The sequence below is a fragment of the Pleuronectes platessa genome, chromosome 6 (assembly GCF_947347685.1).
Source record: "Pleuronectes platessa chromosome 6, fPlePla1.1, whole genome shotgun sequence".
NCBI lineage: Eukaryota > Metazoa > Chordata > Actinopteri > Pleuronectiformes > Pleuronectidae > Pleuronectes > Pleuronectes platessa.
In genome coordinates this window covers 20,475,650-20,494,274 of record NC_070631.1, presented here as the reverse complement: position 1 = coordinate 20,494,274, position 18,625 = coordinate 20,475,650, and the positions used below count along the sequence as shown (strand labels likewise).

Below are 18,625 nucleotides of genomic sequence, written 5' to 3'. Positions count from 1 at the left end.
CAAGTTATTGGGCCATAACAGTTTTAAAACGTGCTCAGAAACAACCAGTATCCAGCTAATTTCTTTTTATTTTGAATATTATTTAAATTCTCCTCAACTTAGAGGACAGAGTCAACAAGCTGACTGACACGAGCCCAAGGACCGGGATGGATTCAGATGAGAAACAGCACGAAACATAACTTTCTCTCGGTTTTATTCAAGTGCTTTGTAAAGTAAAATAGCAGAGTTCATATTAGAAACATTCACAAACCGACTGATACAAAAGAGGCTCTTAGAGATACACAAGTGAAAAGCACTTTCAGAGAAGAGTTGCCAGAGCTGAGAAGAACCAGAAGTTTCACTGGGACCAAACAGATCAGAGCAGCGTTGGAATCAGACCAGGTCGTGTGGCAGTTTCCACTCTCACACGTTAAATTAACTTCATGTGAAAACCAGACTGTTAGAGTAACTTTGGCTTTATTTGTTTATCTCAGTACTTGACGGTACAAGTACTTTTCTGACCAATTACAAATGGCAGAAAAACGTAGTTATGGAATCAAAACTTGTCTTCATCAACATAGCATTGACAACTAAATAGCTTTTAAAGTAAAAAAAAAAAAAAAGCAGGTACCAAATAGATTTATTTTCCGCAATAACACATTGTAAACTGGTTAATAAACATCTTATTGAAACATGGCTGTATGTACAGGAGTTAAAGGAATGATTGCCTTTCAGAGCTCGCTTGGTCCGCTGGATAGTTTCAACAGGTCGACTCCACAGTTTCATCTTTTTAACCAAACACGTTATGCCAATTGACTATATACTGGTAAATATATATATATATTAACATCTACACATGATATCTGTAAAGATATGAAAGGTAGGCCACCTCAGCTGAGGCAGACAGGTAGCAAACTGAGAAGCAAGGATGCATCAAAGTTATGATCAGTCCCTGGACAAACACACAACACCACCCACAACCCACAGACATCAGTCTATAAAAACTACACAGAGATCTGCTATGGCTTTAAAAGACATTTTTAAAAATGTTAAAAAGATGCTGAAGACACCTGAACTATTGTCTCTTTGCCTGGAATGAGTCGCACTCAACATTTTGTCCAACACTCGACGACACAAAAACCTTCTGCAGACAGCGAGGACAAAAGTCGACATGAAGCATCAGAGAGAAAATGCACAAATCTGTGCACGTGTGATTCTTAAAAAATTACCATGATGTAAACCTTGAAAAATTATATTTCTATACATTAATGATAGCAGTGTTTAAGGCACAGTCTGTACAGTTGGGCCACGATTGGCTAGTAGATGTGTGAATCAGGATGAACCTACATGTTGTGTGAAACATACAGTTTTCAGTTTTTCCTGATTTGACAAACAGAAAACAGGTTTTAACTGATTCTTTCTAGAGAATTTTCCACGAAAGTGCAACTCGTCCTTCACCTCTACTGAGAGAACATCCTGTTGTTGTGGCTGTGTCCCTGTCGTCTGTCTCAAAGATTAAAAAGTGCAAGAGCAGACTTGATAACGCCCCCCAGGAGCATCGTAGTAACTCTCCTCCACAACTGTCCCGGTGTGCTGCAGTCCCAAGATCATCCCAGACTCGAACATTTACCCTTTTCAGGAAAACTTCATCCAAAAACTGCATTTTGACAAGTTGCATTAGAAAAAAGGCAAAACTTTTTCAAAAAACAAACAGAGGACTCGGGACAATCCTGGACCGACAGTGACTCCAAACTCCATTCAAAGAAATCGACTATTTTAATGAGCTCACACATCAGATCCTGAACCTTTAAGGAATTTGACTCCTCATGACCGCTGCATATTTCTAGCATACACCTCAGGCTGTGCAATCCTGAGTCTCTGACATTGACTGATCAGATTTGTTTACTATGGAGCCCCAAAGAGTTCAAGAAATAGTTTTTGTAAATAGTTTTGTAAGTTAATAAAACATTTAAAAAATGAATGGTTATAATATACTTCATAATTTTTACTTTCATGAAGTTTATATTCAATTTTTGCTAAGAGATTTTCAAAAAAAAATTCTCTGCCACTCACTTGAAAGTCCCTTTTCAAGACAGCCGAGTTGCAGTTTCAGCCAATCACAAGTCTCGGATCTCAGCTCCAACATCGCAATTAGCACACACTTTCATTATAATTTACATTAAACGTGGCAAAACAAACAAGTATTGATCTTGAATTTTTTCAGTTTAACCTAATTATTTATTTTTTAAATGCCTTATTTATCTAGTTTGTTTGATTTTCACTGAAAACTTTGGGGTTTTCATAGTTTTCCTGTTTTTCTTACACTTTCATTCTGCCAGACTTAAACATGAACAACAGTCAAAGTTCTTTTTAACCCATTATTATAAAACAATATTTTATGGAGTCATTAATTCGAATAAGGGGCGACGTCGTAGTGACTATTTGAATTGAGTTTGGTGAGAGTTTTAAAACGGCACAGAGCGCGGTCGAGTTAAGACCAGGACTTTAGAGTCATGGAGACCTTGGAAAAGACCCTGAAGATCCCGGAGCAGGCCTCAGAACTCCTCGTCCTCCGAGCTGAGGTAGTTCTGCTTCTTCCTCACGTTCCAGTGTAAACACTGTGCCAGGCTCTCGAACCAGTCGTTGACCGGGTCCCGGAAACAGATGGAGGGAACAGGGAAGCAGGAAGTGGTGATGGTAATACTGGAAGAGGGATGGAAAAAAGTGTGAGGGGGCCTTTGTGTTGCAAAGGCCAAAACCAAGGGAAAGTACAGGTATTTGTAATAATGAGAACAAAGGAGGAGGTGTTGACACCAGATGCAGCAACACAAATTCCCCCTGTAGCAACACTGGGTGTTTGTTGAAATATGCTTCAATAACTCTAAATGAAGGGCAGACGTTTTACAAGAAGCAGGAAGGTGATTATCTGCGGATGAGTTTCACAAAAGGACTTTAGCCCGTTAAGCAGGTTGATGAGGTTACATAACAAAACCTGCAAGTGCTGAGGGATTTAAAATTATTATCCATATCCACATAACCATTATCCATTTTGCTCCTTTACTCTTCTTCAACTATTATATCTAAAGATATTCCAATACAGACACCATCTTCTGAAATGCCTCAGATTCTGCCGAAAATACCAGGTCATCAGTGAATACACAAATCTATGTATTGATCCGATACCACGTTAGAGTATGTTAGTTCTACCAGGATAAAACAGAAAATTTATTTAGCCACAAATCACTTCTTCTTCACCGCTCCAAAACACAGTTGCTTTGTACTGTCGGTGGCAAGTCCTGTTTTTAGAGCGGTGAAGAAGACATGGTTGTTGGTAGTGTAGACTTACCCAGAGCTAGCTAATATGTCCGATATTTGCCTATTTCTCAATTGTAATTCTTCTGTTTTCCTGGATGTATTTGTGTTGTTTTACAGTTCTGCCTGTCAACCTAGATAATTACAGAAGTTCTGTGAGATTCATTCTCTGTATATGTTTTTCAAAGGGTTTAACCTGGGCCACGCCAAACAACAATGATGGCATCGCCACTTCTTTTACTACCAAAGTAAAGTAGCAAACGGCACTTAAAATAAATCCTCGTTTCAAATTCTGAAAGGAACAATGGCTACTATTATGTCAGTTCAGTTTTTTGTTATGGAGTGGTGTATGTGGACTAACCTGTCTCCATGGCAGATCTCTTGTCTCTTCCTTCCATCAAATGACACCCAGGCTGTGTTTCTGGCCTCACGAGACAACATGATCTACATTGGAAATAAAGATACAAGCACATATTGGGATTTGTCCAGAAAATGTTCTGCTGCATTCTTACAGTGGCACACTCGAAAATTTCAGAAAAACAACCGGACCCAAGTCTGAAAGCAGTTAATGCATATATGTAGCATCTTCATCTAAACCGTTCTATAAATGCTAATTATTAGGGAAGAAACTCCACAAATTGAGATTTCAGTGAAAACAGTTACACCTCCATGACTCAGTGGGTGTAAATACCTTGAGTTCCACCCCTGCCGGCACCACGATTGGTCTGAAGGAGAGCGAGTGGGGGCAGATGGGGGTGATCATGATGGCCGGGACATTGGGATGGATCATGGAGGCTCCAGCTGCCACAGCATACGCTGTACTTCCTGTAGGTGTAGATACTATTACACCTGAGGACACACAAACAAAAACTGTATGAAGACTCAATATCACGACTAGAGGAATCAAAAGTGTTATTGTGAGTAATATTGTGTGATCTATCTGATCTGATCTCTGTGTCTGAGGCGTTTACATCGTCTCAGACCCTTGAACCAAAAGACAGATGATCGGCCCACTCACCATCTGCCTGCACTGTGGTAATGAGGTGTCCGTCCAGGAAGAGGTCGACATTGGAGAGATAGGAGGAAGGTCCTCTGTCCACCACCACCTCGTTTAGTACCTGACACACACAGAAAACAATATATTCACATATTTACTTTTGTAGAAACCAGTCTACTCCAGTGTCTACATTACTTTTAATCATATGTCTATACCAGTGGCTCCAAAATGGTTTGTTTGAGAGAAATGTTCAATATTATTATTGCAATACTACTATACTAGTACAGGGGTCCAGAGCGCAACCATTCAAATCTTTGAAGTGCGACCAAAATTTTTCCTTTGTCAATAAGTAAAAAAGCAGCGGAAGAAGTTCACAGGATTGCTCGAATGGTTTGAAAGATTAGGATGTCCATTTTTGGCCATAAGACCAGTGTGGAGTACTGCGCCTAAAGTTGGTGATACTGGTAGTAAAACCATAACGATATGAACTGGTTTATCCAGTTAGGCTTATCAAACAGATGTCAGAAAAACGTCCATCTACGACACAATTAATGTCAAGTATAGGCAGACACAGTCCTCGCAGGTGATAATGACAGGACATACGTAAGTCACACAAAGGTCTTTAGTCAGCTCCCTAAATTACATCTTGAAACCTAAACTGACCTACATATGCACCTCCCCCGGAACAAGTAGAGAGGAACTGCAGAGTTCAGTGCAAGTTCGTAAGCAGCTCTAAAGACTTTTTGCTCATGTAGGTCTTGAACAACAGGTTTAAAGCCAACAGAATACAACCAAGTCATTTTGATGACATCACATGCTTGAGCTGTTCTTCTCATGGACATTTTCGTGGTCGGCACAGAAAATATTTGTGTTTTTACTGTTGTGATTACTGTGGATGTTATTTGCCTCCAACCACTCCACTTAGTGGTGGTTTGTAAATCCACCAACATGAACGGATGAACATATTACCTGATACTGAATGGCTTTGCGGCTACTTTCAATGTCCCCATTGGTCAGGATGATGCCCTTTTCGTCCACTCTGGCCTTCTTCTCCCAGTTCTCTTTAAGCACCTTCACCTTCAAACGACTTCGCAGGACAAGGGCAGCGTTACCTGTCAAGATTACACATGCATTTATATGGTGTTTCCTCTGTAAAGGAAAACTGGAGCATAACAAAAACGTTTTGGAAGCTGAGCAGGCGGTTTAATGTTGAAGAAAAAGGCTGAAGATTCAATACCTTCAATAATTTGGGTGACCTGAGACTGGTAGCTGTCAAATTTAAATGGTGTCAGGAAGCCTAGGGAGCCCAGGTGGAAGGCCATAACTGGTGGGACGCTCTCCTTCAAATAACAGAGGAACAGAGATTTATTTATACAGCACATTAAAAACAACAGTGGTTGAGCTAAAGTGCTTTACAATCATGGAAAAGAAAGGCAACACAAGCATGTATAAAATGTAAGGACAGTAAACTGCTTAGAGTGTAAGGTACAAAAAGTTACTTTATAGCTGTAAATGTGCAAAACCCCGTGGGATGTGGTTTAAGTGTCAGGTGTTAAATACCTGGAAAAGTGAAGATGCATACAGCAACGTTCCATCTCCACCAAGACAGATGATGAAGTCTACACGGTTTGAGATGTCGTCAAGATCTTGGAAAGGAAACCCCAAAAACAGTCAGTAAATCAGTTAAATATCTTATCTAAAACTTCATATGATTTTTGTTCATATACAGCGTTGTGTTATATGTATATATATATAATCACAATATAGACAGGCTGGTTTTCATACCCTCACTAAAAGTGCAGAATTTCTTGGTAATGGCCCCAAAGTTTTCATCTCCTGAAATGGCCGGGTCGTCCAGAACTTTGTTTTCTACGTAAACAATCATGTCTTTCACCTGGAACAACACAAAATGATACATTGTTAGTGATATTCTCTGCAGCATTTTTTTTAAATATCTATATCCATGCCTAGAATAAAGTGGTCAGTTGACCTAATGTCCTTTTAAAGATGGGAAAATAAAATATAGTTGTAGAATAAGTGTATTCAGGAGATGTTGTCAGTTGCAAAAACTGAATTTAGCCGGATTATACCTTGGGTTAAAGGGGCCTAGGCTAGATTATACCCTGGGTATATTATGGCCTAGGCCAATTTATACTCAGGCCAGATTACACCCCCATGATATCAGTAGTGTTTAGTGATATACACATACCCATATACACATCAACCCATACCCATCAATGCGCTAGTATGTTCTGAAAACACCCCTACCTCTTTAGATTTTTGAGAACATTTTTCCATTACGTTAAATATATTTTTAAATGTCAAAATATTGGTTGGAGAAATAGAAGGGCGCTCTAGGCACTGCCGGTGTGAAATGCCCAATTGCTTAACATGGGCGACGAAAGGAAGCAAACAGCATTTCGTGGCGCTTCTCAAGCATCCGCCTGCTCTGTGGCCCCGGGGTAAGGTTCATTAGCTTGATCCCACAAACACTGCCTGTGTTGGCTGTTAAAGGCAGAACAGTATGTGCTCATACCTCTGTGAGGAATATGCAGAGCTCTTTGAAAGGCTGAAGCAGACTGGCATCTCGGATCTTCTTGATGACAAGGACACTTTTTGGTGGCTTGTTCCACGTCAGTCTCTGGCTGGCGGGGTCCTGAATGTGCCTGAACACACAAGCACATAAAACAAACATTTTCTCAATGAAGGGTAAAACAGACTCAACAGTCGAGTCATGATTCTCCAGGAGAAAAAACCCATCCAATTCAAAGTAAGACCTGAGCCTTTAGCCTCAGACTTCTGCTGATGTAAGATCTGTCATAACCAGGCCTGCTTAGTCCTGATCCAATTAGAGACATCGGCTTAAGTCTAGCTCTGTTGCCACATAGTGTACTGTATGGCTGACCCCCATGTGTCAGCTGCAGGGCCGTCACCTTAACTCCTGAAAGACACTGTGGGATATTAATAGCACAACGTAATTTTTTGTTACAAATAAAGACATCTGCGGAAAGGCAAGACAAAAATGTGAGAGACATACATAAACCAAATGCATTCTGGGATGGACAGGGAGCCACAGGTTTGGAGGGCAAAGGTTCACAACACCATAAACACAGAAGTCTGTTGACTTAAGCTAGTTATGGCTTAGTCTTACATACAGTATACGATAGTTACAGATTGTACTAGAGTCTGCTTCACAAGGGTTTATTTGTGTGATGTCTGATAACAGCTTGGTAGCAGGAGCTTCCTAAATAAACTCAAATGAGCATTCACACATTTTTATATTAGTTCATTGTCAGTATCTGTTAGTGCCGTGTGTCACAATCAAACAACTATAGTGATGCAATGATTAGTCAAAACAAGAAGAAAAAAGGTAATTATAATAGACATGGGTCAACTCTGGTTGTATACAATCTATGAGACAGTTCGACTTGGCGTGCGAGATAAAGTTCTCATAGCAGTAAAAAACAGGAGACTAATATGTCCTTTGGGTTGGTCCTATTCTGGTTTCCCTGTGAGGAAAACGGACAACTGTTCCATTAAAGCTGGAAACATGCAGATAAACTGGATGAGTTGTACGGGCAAATGAAGAATGTTAATTTGAAGTTCATTCTTTTTGGTCGAGTGCCCAACAAGAAGCTTTCACAAGACCACAATCTGACAGAGACAAAGTTACACAGGCAAGTTCGGTGTTGAGCAAGCTGACAGCTAAGAAGATGAAACCTCATTCTGGAGGAGAATTTGTAGTTGAGTGAATTGTTGTGGCTGTGGAGCTGATTTATCCAAAGAACCATCACAGAGTTTAATACTGACATGGGAGTAGATAGTGAAAACACACAGATGTACTACCAAATTGTTTGAGCTAATTGTTTTGACAATGAACCTATTTTAAATATTTGATCATTTGAACAGTTTAGTGACCTGCCACAGATGCAGCCCCGATCATGGCTGGTCTATAAAACAAATTAACTGAATGGAGTGATAGAAATTGGCTGTCATTTTGCCTTCATGACGGACATCACTAGAACGCGACCATTATATCAGTCGATATTATACCAGCCAGTAAGGGCCTAGGTTGTTGGTTATTGAATATATCAGCACACATTAGACATCATATCCACAGATCCAAAAACGTGTGATGCAGATACTGCAGAAAAAATATCTGGGGTCATTAAGAAATGGTTAAAGCACAATAGATTTATCTCAAACAAAGAGGAAAAACTATTTTTATACTCGTCATTTGTACGTGAACAGAAACAACAAAATGTAGAGCAAACCCCATCATCTACAGAACAAATGGAACAACAACCTACAATCTACCAACATATATATGTGTGTGTGTATGTGTGCGTGTGTTTAATATTAAAGACAATGAATTGTTGTGTATCTATGTCCATAGAAAAGCATCAGCCCCAAAGATCCAGTATTGATTGAGCTCTAGATATTGCTCTCAGAGCTGAAAGTCTCTAAGGTTCCAATCAGCTTCTCAGCTCTATGATTTCAAATATAAAATAATTCAATCAAATAATTTGAAGAGAAATTAAAGCTCTGACAGAAAAATAACTTGCATTTCCTTCACAGCGAGAAAAAAAGCATATCATGACATCTGAACATGCTAGTGAGTTTGCAAAAAAACACCTCCAGGCATGTGAAGTCTACAAAAGGACCCAAGTGTGGTTGTTAAGCTATTAAACTTGGAATCAGCTGGTGAACCAGACAAACTACAACAAAGTCACTGAGCTGCAAAGCAACAACAAGCTCAAAACTAGAGTAGGTACAACAACTTGAATTTACATTCTAAGGTTTTCAAACCCTTTTTCCCCTTTCTGCTTATATGTGATGATGTTTCCAACAAGGCTGACAAAAACCTGGATAACCACCTGTGAATAGCATCATCATGGTCATCTTCACTACCATCTAACATCACATGCTTCATTAAAGAGTAGTAGTTCCAGCCATCTCATTAGAGAGATAAGTGTGATATGTGATTTGAATAATATAGTTTGGCCCTAAAAAAATGTAAACAATTTTGAACAGGCCCCGGATAGGTTCCCTAACCCTGATATATATTAAACTCCTCTCATTCATTTGTGAGGAGGAAATCCAAGAAAATCACAAGCTATAGCAAAAACAACATGATCTTGGTCACTTCAATGAAAGTAAATGATTTACCGATTTACTTTACTAAATCTCAACTAGCATAAGAGAGCCTCTACCTCCGCCAAGGCCCAACAGTCCCCTTAAGAAACAAAATATAAATTCACTTGATCAGGATTGTTAATCGGGTCTGTAACAAATTGAATACACACATGAATATCAGTCCTCTAAACATATCTGATTCTTTTCTTCAAGACCCAAAACAATGAAGATTTGGAAAAATACCCAATCTTGCAATTATAAAAAACTGTGTATATTATTGCAGGGTTTGTGGACCATCACTTCTCTTTTCTTCTCTGTCAATGATCTGTTCATCTTGTACTTTAACATGTTATTTTGATGTCAGTTTTATGGGAATAAGCGGCTAACAAGTCATACGTTTTGTGTGCTCTGTTCTCGGCATGACTATTGCGGTAGTTTGTCAACATCGGCTGGTTATATTAGCATATCTCCACTCCTTGATAGTCCATGAAAATTAAATATTTTAACGAAATCGTTGAGCGCAACAACATGAAAGTTGTGCTGACTTTTTAGCGACAGAAAATAATCCCTCCCTCTCTAACGTCTCCTGATATGACCTGCGGTATAGTGACAAGTCGGTGCAGGTTTCCTCTCCACCTGAGGACTTTAAGCTGTGAATGTATCCTTTAAAATTAGAGACTCAAGTTTTTGGAAATAAACCCCTGCAGAGTCCAGAGAACCCTATTTAACGACATGCAAGTCATATCAAAACTACATGAACAAACACAACTTTGTCGTCCCAGCAAACAAACCACATAGGGAAGAACCATTATCACATATCCTGTTCTTGTTTCTTCATTTTGTTCACTGAAACAGTATAATATCACCACCAAATATCTATATGTATGAAATCAAGCAGAGAAACACCACAAACTAAAGCTTTAGATGATGCCACAGATGATTTACAAAAGCAGGCATCAGGTTGTATTGTATCTAGAAGTTAAGAGCCGTTTTAAAGTTGGGGGTAGACACATCTCCCAAATCGACTGAAAGACTCAAACATGGTTGATTACAAAGGTAACTGAAACTGTGAGAGGCCGATTCTCAAATACAGGAGACAAACATTAGCATTTGAAAAGGCAACGACCTGTGATCTATTCAATGTTTTTTTCTCCTCTGACCACCTCAAAGCATCCGCAGCCGGATCACAGATCACACAGAACCAGACTGTTGCAACAGACAAAATGTTAAAACATGCAAACACTGCCACTTCTAAAGGCTTACAGAAACCAAATCATGATATGTATCATAAATTAAAAAAATCCACCTTGCTCCTACCTGCAAAGTCAGATAGATCTACACTATTATATATTAATATAAGCATTTAAAATAAAAAACCGCCCAAAGAAGGAAAACAACATTCTGTACTCTGTTCAAACTTTGGCAGCACACTCTAGTTGGCAGTAATCTTTGCACTGTCTGTGTGTGCCAGTTAATATTTCACCTATGAAACAAGCTCACTGTGTTGAGAAAGATTAATGGAAGATGGAAGACACTGCTCTCACCATTTCCACACTTTGTTGTCGCTGTGGTTCGCAGACACGTCCTGCAGTTGGTTGAACTTCATGAGTGCGCACATGAAACACAGGTGAGACTTCGGGTTTCTCTCGTAGGGAGTCTCAGTCCAAACTGCTCATCGTGCCTCTAACAAGTTCCTGGAGCGCAGTCCCTTTCCTTTTTGCATCCAAGCTATGTCTGTGACAGGCTGAGTGAGTCTCTCTGTGCAGCGTGGTCAGGTTCCAGTGTCAGCTTCATAACCCTCAGGCTGGATTCCCTCTGTTTACATACGTTCCTGTCAGGACTCAACACTAAACCTTCCCGTTGAAGTGCGCTGCTGAATTAAAGCTCTCACTCAACTTAAGGTTGACTTTATCCCAGCCTCCGCCCCCTCTGCTGATCTGAACACGCCCACTCCAGGGGAAGGGCTTTCCTCATTGGTAAGGTGTGATTCCGTGAAGCGCCAATGATGACACGGCTGTTCCTAAAACTACTTTATCCATGTGATGAAAGGTATTGTATACCTCAGTGAGTGATGTATTGTTCCAAAATTGTTCTGGGTAGGTCTTGGTAAGTATCTCACAGTTACATAATAATGTCAATGATTACACTGACTGAATGTACACAGACAAAAGGCCCTGAGCTTCACGTCATCTTCTGAACAGTTTTCAGGAAGAGACGCTGAGGTCTGGGGACCTGCAGGAGGGGGAAGTCCAGGACGACAACATTAATATTTGACTTAATGATTTAACTGTTTATTAAGGGTACACAACAGGAAATGATTTAGCTTCCTGATGTTTCTTTATCTGGGGAACATAAGATTTAGTAGCTGTACAATTTTACCCTATGTTTTGAAGGAATTGTGTAATAGTGTAATAAAGCCCCTTTTTTACTGGTCACTAACGCTAACATCTGGCTATTGTCTGCAATTGGATGGATACAATCAGCATTGACTTCCGGGTCAGATGACTCTGCAGTAGACACTACCTTGGCACGACAGCGAGATGCAATAGTGACTCCACATGTTGAGTAAAACTTGTCTCTCTCGTTCTTATTCACTCTCGCAGGGGGAGGTACATAGAAACAGCTGTTTGTTGCAGTGCCCAGTATCAGTCACAGTTACATTGGCCAGTGTGTGTGTATGTGTGTGTGTGTATTTGTGTGTAGAAAGAGTTGGTTGTATGAAGAAGACGCAGATGTGAAAAAGGGAAGGGACAAATAAACTTAACATTGCCCTGAAATTGGCCTATAGGCGATCAGTCTGATTATATAGTCGATCACTTAGATCCTCGTCTGCTATGACAACACTGACAGTCAGAGAATTTCTTTATAAAGCAGCAGACAAAATAAGAGAGTATCTGGTGTCCTAACAGGGATTGCTTGGCTCTGTTGAGTTCAGGGCGTCGTTGAAAGGTGCAAATCTCTCTCTGAAGTTGAAAAACAAATGCTTTCCAACAATAATGCCCCAAGATATACAAAAAAACAAACAACCACACCCTTCAACAGAGAAAGAACAAGTGTCCAATGACAGTTCCTACTCTGAAAGGATAAAACTACTTTACATTGATATTTGGTTCCATGTCACGTCTTTCTTTGCTTCATGCACTAAAACATCATATGTTTTGCCTGCCAACGAGAGCCATGCATATTTATCTGTGGCCCTAGGTCTTCCCCACTTTCATTTAGGAATAAGTATAGCCTGGTGTACTACTTTTAACCTGTCTAGCAGCTTTGAGGAAGATAATCCTTCAACTACTGTCACCTAAAGACAGCAGCCACTTATGTTACAACGGGAGACAAAGGTCAGTAGTCTGATGAGGCTTTGATTGGAAAACTTTTGACTGGAGTCTTTCATATCTCAGCCAACTGATGGATTATGTAGATCACCCAGGATGGTGCTGATAAAGCTCTGTTAATTTGATCATGATCATACACCTCTGTTAGTGACTGTTAGGAGATTTATGAAGTTTTTTTGCAGAGTTATTGAAATAAATCCCTTTACATTAGATCTAAAATGACCAGCAAGTTGGTCGCTCCACACTGCTCCACCAGTTTTCCTCTGTGTTTGTTTGTTTGTCAGCAGGCGATGGATTAGCACAAAACCGGGGGCAGGATGTGATTTGTTGTTGATATAAATAAAAATCCTGATTTAGTGAATTTAAATGTGGTTTCATAGGGGGGCGGTCGGGCCCTGGTGGAGGCATGCGAGTGCCCATTAAATAAAACAAATTGCTGTACTGCATTTCACCACTAGCTGTCACACTTTACTCAGCTTCAATTTAATTGGCGTCAAATCTGTAATGTTTCATATTGGAGACATTTTTGTTTGGTCTAGGATGAAGTCTGTCATGTGTCCTCTTATTCTGACCCCTACAAAAACACATGAACTTTCTAGTAAACAGACTTTCCTCCTCCCTCATCGGATTTTGGTGTTGCCTAAATTGCACACGACTCGTCAGATGCTAATTCTTTTTTTAGTCAGTTGATAAACAGATACAATGTTGATTACACTGTTGCTCACTGCTAATTAAAATAATTTGGATTCAGCTACTTTTTCAGTCTATTAGAACCTGTCATGATGACAAATGTCCGTTCTGTCGGTTCATATCGTAATATTTACAGTTTCAAAGCTCAAACAATTGGTTGAGAAAATAGTCGCCACAATATATATATATATATAACTGACACGCTAACCTACCACTCATGAACAACTGAGTGGAAATCAATGAAAAAATAATGCTAGAAATAATGCATGTTCTTTTCAGAGTTCAGAGGATATTATTTGTGCTGGTTTATAGGTTAGCTACAAAATAAAAATACACAAATTAGAAAAGAGAGAACGAACATCTGAACGGGGACAAAAAAATAACAATTTGCAATATTAATAGTTATTTAATTAATAATATGAATATATATGTAATATGATAATAAAGGGGCCAATAAACTTCGGCAGAGGTATGTGCTCTTCACATGTCGGGATTTAGAAAACCAAATTTGACGGGAGAATGTGCGCACTTGTACGCTAATGCTGACCGATGCTTGCGGACATTTTGGAGACGGGAAAATCACGATGCAGACGTATGGGGGTGAACTGAAGCCGATTATTGATCCACTTCCTCATTTAACATTAAAACCAACAGAGTTAGTCGTGCTTGCGCGACATAAATGTTCCATAAGAAGTTACAATTGTAAAATATAAAACAAATTACGTTCGGATACCATTTGCTGACCTCGGGTCAGCAGAGTTGCAGACCCGAGTCATTAAAAGTTTTATTTCAGGCTAGGTTCTTTCCATCGTACTCACTCTCACTCGCTGTATTGTCGGCAGCTGCAGCGTATCACTGTATTTTGGTTATTTCCTTGATTCAACAGAGAACCCAAGATAGTTTGATATTCATGAGGTGCTTGTCATGACCATTTAGGGTCTAAATTCTCACAACAATGCAAAAATCATACATTGAGTCATGACTGCAACACATTAAAACACATCCGTAGAAACACTTTATATATTTGTTTTGGTTAAGTTGTTTTTGTCCAACTTACATGACTGTGTGTGGATTCTGGAGCATGCATGCCTTTGGGCCAAACGTGGTCACAGGGCTTGGTCCATGAAGTGACTGAGCTCTCCTGAAAGACACAAAGGCATGACAGACATACAGGATTAATTAACAGAAAGTTCTGCACAAGGATACAAATGTAAGTGAAAGTTCAGTTTTATTTCATGGCAATGTGTAAGATACTGTGACTGTGTTCACTGAGAGCTGCACAGTTGGTGTTCTGCATCCTTATTGGCTGATTTACCGTCTCTAAAATTCCCACATTTTTAAACAGAGAAAAAAAGAGAAGTGAAGAAATGAGTTCAAATGCTGTGAGAGAGTTAGTAACCCCGGTTACCCAGCTATAACAAAACCACCAGTCTAACATTAGAATGTGAATCAACTGTGCAGCCGTCTGTGACCTTTCATAGTGAACAACGGGTCTGGGATTAGACACTGTAACAGACTGTATTACAAAATAGTCAGCAAATAGTAATAATCCATTGTGAAATATTGAAGAACAAACACTTCTATCTGTCCTACCTGCGGAGCATACACTGCGTCAGTCAATGATGAAACAAACCCAAACAGTTTAACAACCATTAACACAATCGGATCACAAGTCTGCTACTCTGGAGTCATGTCCACAGGAGGGCTGCCCTGTGTCACAGGTCACTGACACCGAGCTGTCAGGCAAAACAACATGGCTGACCACGACCACAGAAGCTTTTGCGCCGCATCACAACACTTGGCCGACAAATCCTCTTAGCAGTCTGATTCTGTGAATTCACCATCTGCTGTGTGCAGGTCCTTAGTGCTGCAGTCGTCAATATCTGCATAATATGAGAGAATGAAATGAATGAGGCTGGACAAAACAATTTTTTTTAATAAAGGCTGTTGGCAACTGTTGACTGTTGACTCCTCAGTTATAAAACAAGACAGGTTTGTTCTGATTGTGCTGTGTGTGTGTGTGTGTGTTTACTTGATCCCGTCACTAACAGTAACAGTTCAGATATCTGCTCTTTTGAGAATTCATTCACTTTATATTCAGATTTCAGCCAACCCTTTCTGTCAAATGTCACAACAACGAGAAGTGTCATGAACAAAGGAGGAAAACGTAACACATTATTTGTTGGCGTGCGTTTCAACATCCTGGACAATGTAATTTCTGGGTGACTGTTTATTTCCCCACTTCCTCATAGGTAATGGGGACAGAGCAGAGTGGTGGTTTATTGACGCTGTAGACAAAAGGTGCCTGTTCTTTTACTTCTCTGTGTAAGAAACTATATCAGTGTTGCAAACCACACCCAGAGTGAACAAACATTTCACCCTAAAAGGCTCTACTTCCTTGAAGAGATTTCTGAAGTAAATTAACTACAGACCTGTCTCTCTTCATCCCTTTCTTTCCAAAGCTCTCGAGCTATCTTTAATCAACTCTCTTCTTGATCCTCACCAGTCTGGTGTCAAGGCAGGTCACTCAACTATGAGACTGCCATCAAGACCAAACTACTTTTACTTCCAGGGAAAGGCTCTCCCGACCATGACCGGACTTTTACCTTTGACAATTCCATGGTAGACCACACACAGATTGCTAGGAACCTGGGTGTGACCCTCGGCAGTAAACACTTTCACAGACACATCATACCAGTATCGGCGTTTGTGTTTATCAATATGCAAATAAAAATTCTAGAGAATAAAGGCATTTATGTTTGTTTACATTTCACATAAAATAGTCTATATTTGGTTGCATTTAAGTTTTCTTATTATTTACATTTATTTATAATAAAGTTTAAGTTGAATCGACAAAATATAGAGCATCAATAATATTTCGCTGTCATAAGAGTTTGATCTGGAGTCATCTCATCAACTCGTGGTTGGTATTAATTAGTGCGGTAGAATGTTCAAGGGATATTCTCCATCTTGTCCTATGTTTTTCAGCCAAAATTTTTTTTTTTAAATGACATGTAATTTAATGTTCTAAAACGAGAAAACGTTTAGTTTAAAAAGGCATAGAGGTAATGACGTCTGAGCGGGCTTTCATAGTAGTGCCACACAAGCCAGTAGCCAGTCAGATTTACCTCTAGCCTCAGTGTACCCTCAAGTGCGGCCTATATCATTGATTACAAGGCCAAAACACTTGATGAGGCTAAGGGGGGCAACTCAAGGTATGTCACTAACATCCGCTGGTGGCCACTAACACCTGCTAACATCTACTGGTAGTTAACAAGTAGTAATTTAAATTGAGCAGAAGACCATAAAATGTACAAGGCACATTCACCATCTTGTCCTTTATTCTAACATGGATATTCAACTATGGTACTGAAATGTAAACAAAGACATGTTTGATGTAAGATTAGTTCACATTTAGTCCATTAGTACATTTGACTGAAGGCTGATTCATAATCTACCAGTGAGACCAGACTCATCAGTAAAAATGTCCACGTTGTCCTGGTTCGGATCATGCTCTCGGTAAGGATGGATATAGTTACATGTAGTTATCTAACGCTTAACACAATAACAGGTTTATCACCGCGCGTGGGCCCCCCTCCCAAACCCACCTGTGGTCAGAGGAGCTGCTGGCCGACGAGGTGCTCAGGCTGCGGGCCTTCCTGTTGCGTCGAGCCAGATTGCGGCGGGCGACCTCGCCTCCATCACAGGTGGAGCAGCAGTACGGAGGCGTTTCCACTCGCACCTCCTCGCCACTATCCATTACAGACAACCGAGCTGCCAGTGAACAGACAGGACACGTCGATGAATCATAAAAGCTGGGAGTTAAATGTGAACAGGCCAACAATCATGTGGTCACGTTAGTTCCACAAGTAGACCCCCCTCATCAGAACTGTTTTGCATATAGAAAAAGCTGTTCCAAACTTCATGGAGAAAAAGGACAAATTAATTGATGTTTCATGAATAAAAGAACATTAATTCACATGCAGTATACATCAATAGACAGGAGTTAGTCTTTTATTCAGCACTTGTACTATTCACATATAGATACACATGTTTAACACTAATGTCCATTTGACGACTCTGCTGTCTGACACAGATTCAGTTCTGGATTCAACAAGTTTGTGTCAACGACAAATGAAGTTCTGTCCAATTTTTTTGACAAACTGAGACTGAAGTGTCAAGCAGTCCATTGGCGGAGTTGTTTTAATGTCAGGTAAATTATCTTAATGTTTTAACAAGTTCCCTCGCGTGAGGTTACCGCAGGTTAACTAGAGAGATAACTAACTAACTAGCTTAATCTTGTACTAATCATGTCATGGCTGACGGAGGCTAGCAGTCTGAAATGACCTAGCTTTGTAAACATACACATTTGTCCAACAGTCAAACTATTGCTAAACGTTAGCAAAGATAAGAGCTCACTCGACATCGTTACCTAATAGCGTTAAGCTAGTTAGCGAGCTAAGTTGCTAGTTAGCGGCGTACAGCAGCACAAAGCGCCTTTATCACCCACTGCCAACAATGTCTGTTACCCACAACGTCACGGTGAGACCACACGAAGCTGGTGCAAAGAGCAGCACGATTCACAGCGTCGCCATCAGCAGTCAGGGAGGTTACACCATCTTAACGGAGAGCTGTCAACAGCCAGAGCTTCACTTCCTGACACCGGTCAACCAATCACAGCGCCGCTGACCGCCGACGTCATATTGGACGACCTCAACGAACTGGGCAAAACAAAAAGATGGAAGTTTTTAGGAGAGAGGCAAATGTAAATTCACAGAATGGTGCATTTATGATTCAAAGATGTGATCTTGTGTATAAATAAGTATTATTAATAACAACCGCTCGCTGTTCATTGTTTGTCACTGACATGCACGTTTAAGTGGAGAGGAATGAGGTGACTGAAATCTGTTAAGAACCATGGCAGAGTAAACAACTGTAATCAATAATCGAACCTTCTATGAATATTTCAGATAAGCATGGTGATTTCTCAACATTTAACCAATGAGTCCACCATGGTGACACTTTGTGCAGGATCTGATTTAGGGAGGGTGGTTCTTTTCTTTCCCTTCATTTTTGAAAATGCTGGTTAACATGAGTTTTTGATGTGATCATTTAACACACCGTTTAAATACCATGTTACATGCTCACCAAATAAGGATCATACACTATTATTGGGGAG

General features: G+C 40.0%; 1 protein-coding gene across 3 annotated transcripts; it reads right to left on the bottom strand.

The window, feature by feature from the left end:
- Positions 1–176: 176 nt before the first annotated feature.
- nadka (NAD kinase a) lies at positions 177–18,116 on the bottom strand. 3 transcript variants are annotated; one of them, XM_053423828.1, is made up of 12 exons: positions 17,980–18,116; positions 17,055–17,220; positions 14,504–14,587; positions 6,825–6,954; positions 6,074–6,182; positions 5,849–5,934; positions 5,526–5,628; positions 5,258–5,400; positions 4,310–4,409; positions 3,983–4,140; positions 3,653–3,735; positions 177–2,682 (listed from the first exon to the last, which is right to left on the bottom strand). In XM_053423828.1, exons 2-12 carry the CDS (start codon positions 17,204–17,206, stop codon positions 2,535–2,537), a joined length of 1,296 nt encoding a protein of 431 aa, XP_053279803.1. In that variant the 5' UTR covers positions 17,207–17,220; positions 17,980–18,116; the 3' UTR covers positions 177–2,534. The 3 variants fall into 3 exon arrangements, with proteins under 3 accessions (XP_053279803.1, XP_053279804.1, XP_053279805.1); XM_053423829.1 differs by lacking the exons at positions 17,055–17,220; positions 17,980–18,116 and adding an exon at positions 15,040–15,065; XM_053423830.1 differs by lacking the exons at positions 14,504–14,587; positions 17,055–17,220; positions 17,980–18,116 and adding an exon at positions 10,969–11,324.
- Positions 18,117–18,625: the final 509 nt, after the last annotated feature.

Excerpts from the sequence above, each read along its gene's own strand:
- nadka (XM_053423828.1), bottom strand. The coding sequence starts at position 17,206 with ATGGATAGTGGCGAGGAGGTGCGAGTGGAAACGCCTCCGTACTGCTGC. Across the intron at positions 6,955-14,503 it reads CAGAATCCACACACAGTCAT|GCACATTCAGGACCCCGCCA; the intron begins GTAAGTTGGACA and ends TTGTGTGTTCAG. Across the intron at positions 5,401-5,525 it reads GGTCACCCAAATTATTGAAG|GTAACGCTGCCCTTGTCCTG; the intron begins GTATTGAATCTT and ends TAATCTTGACAG.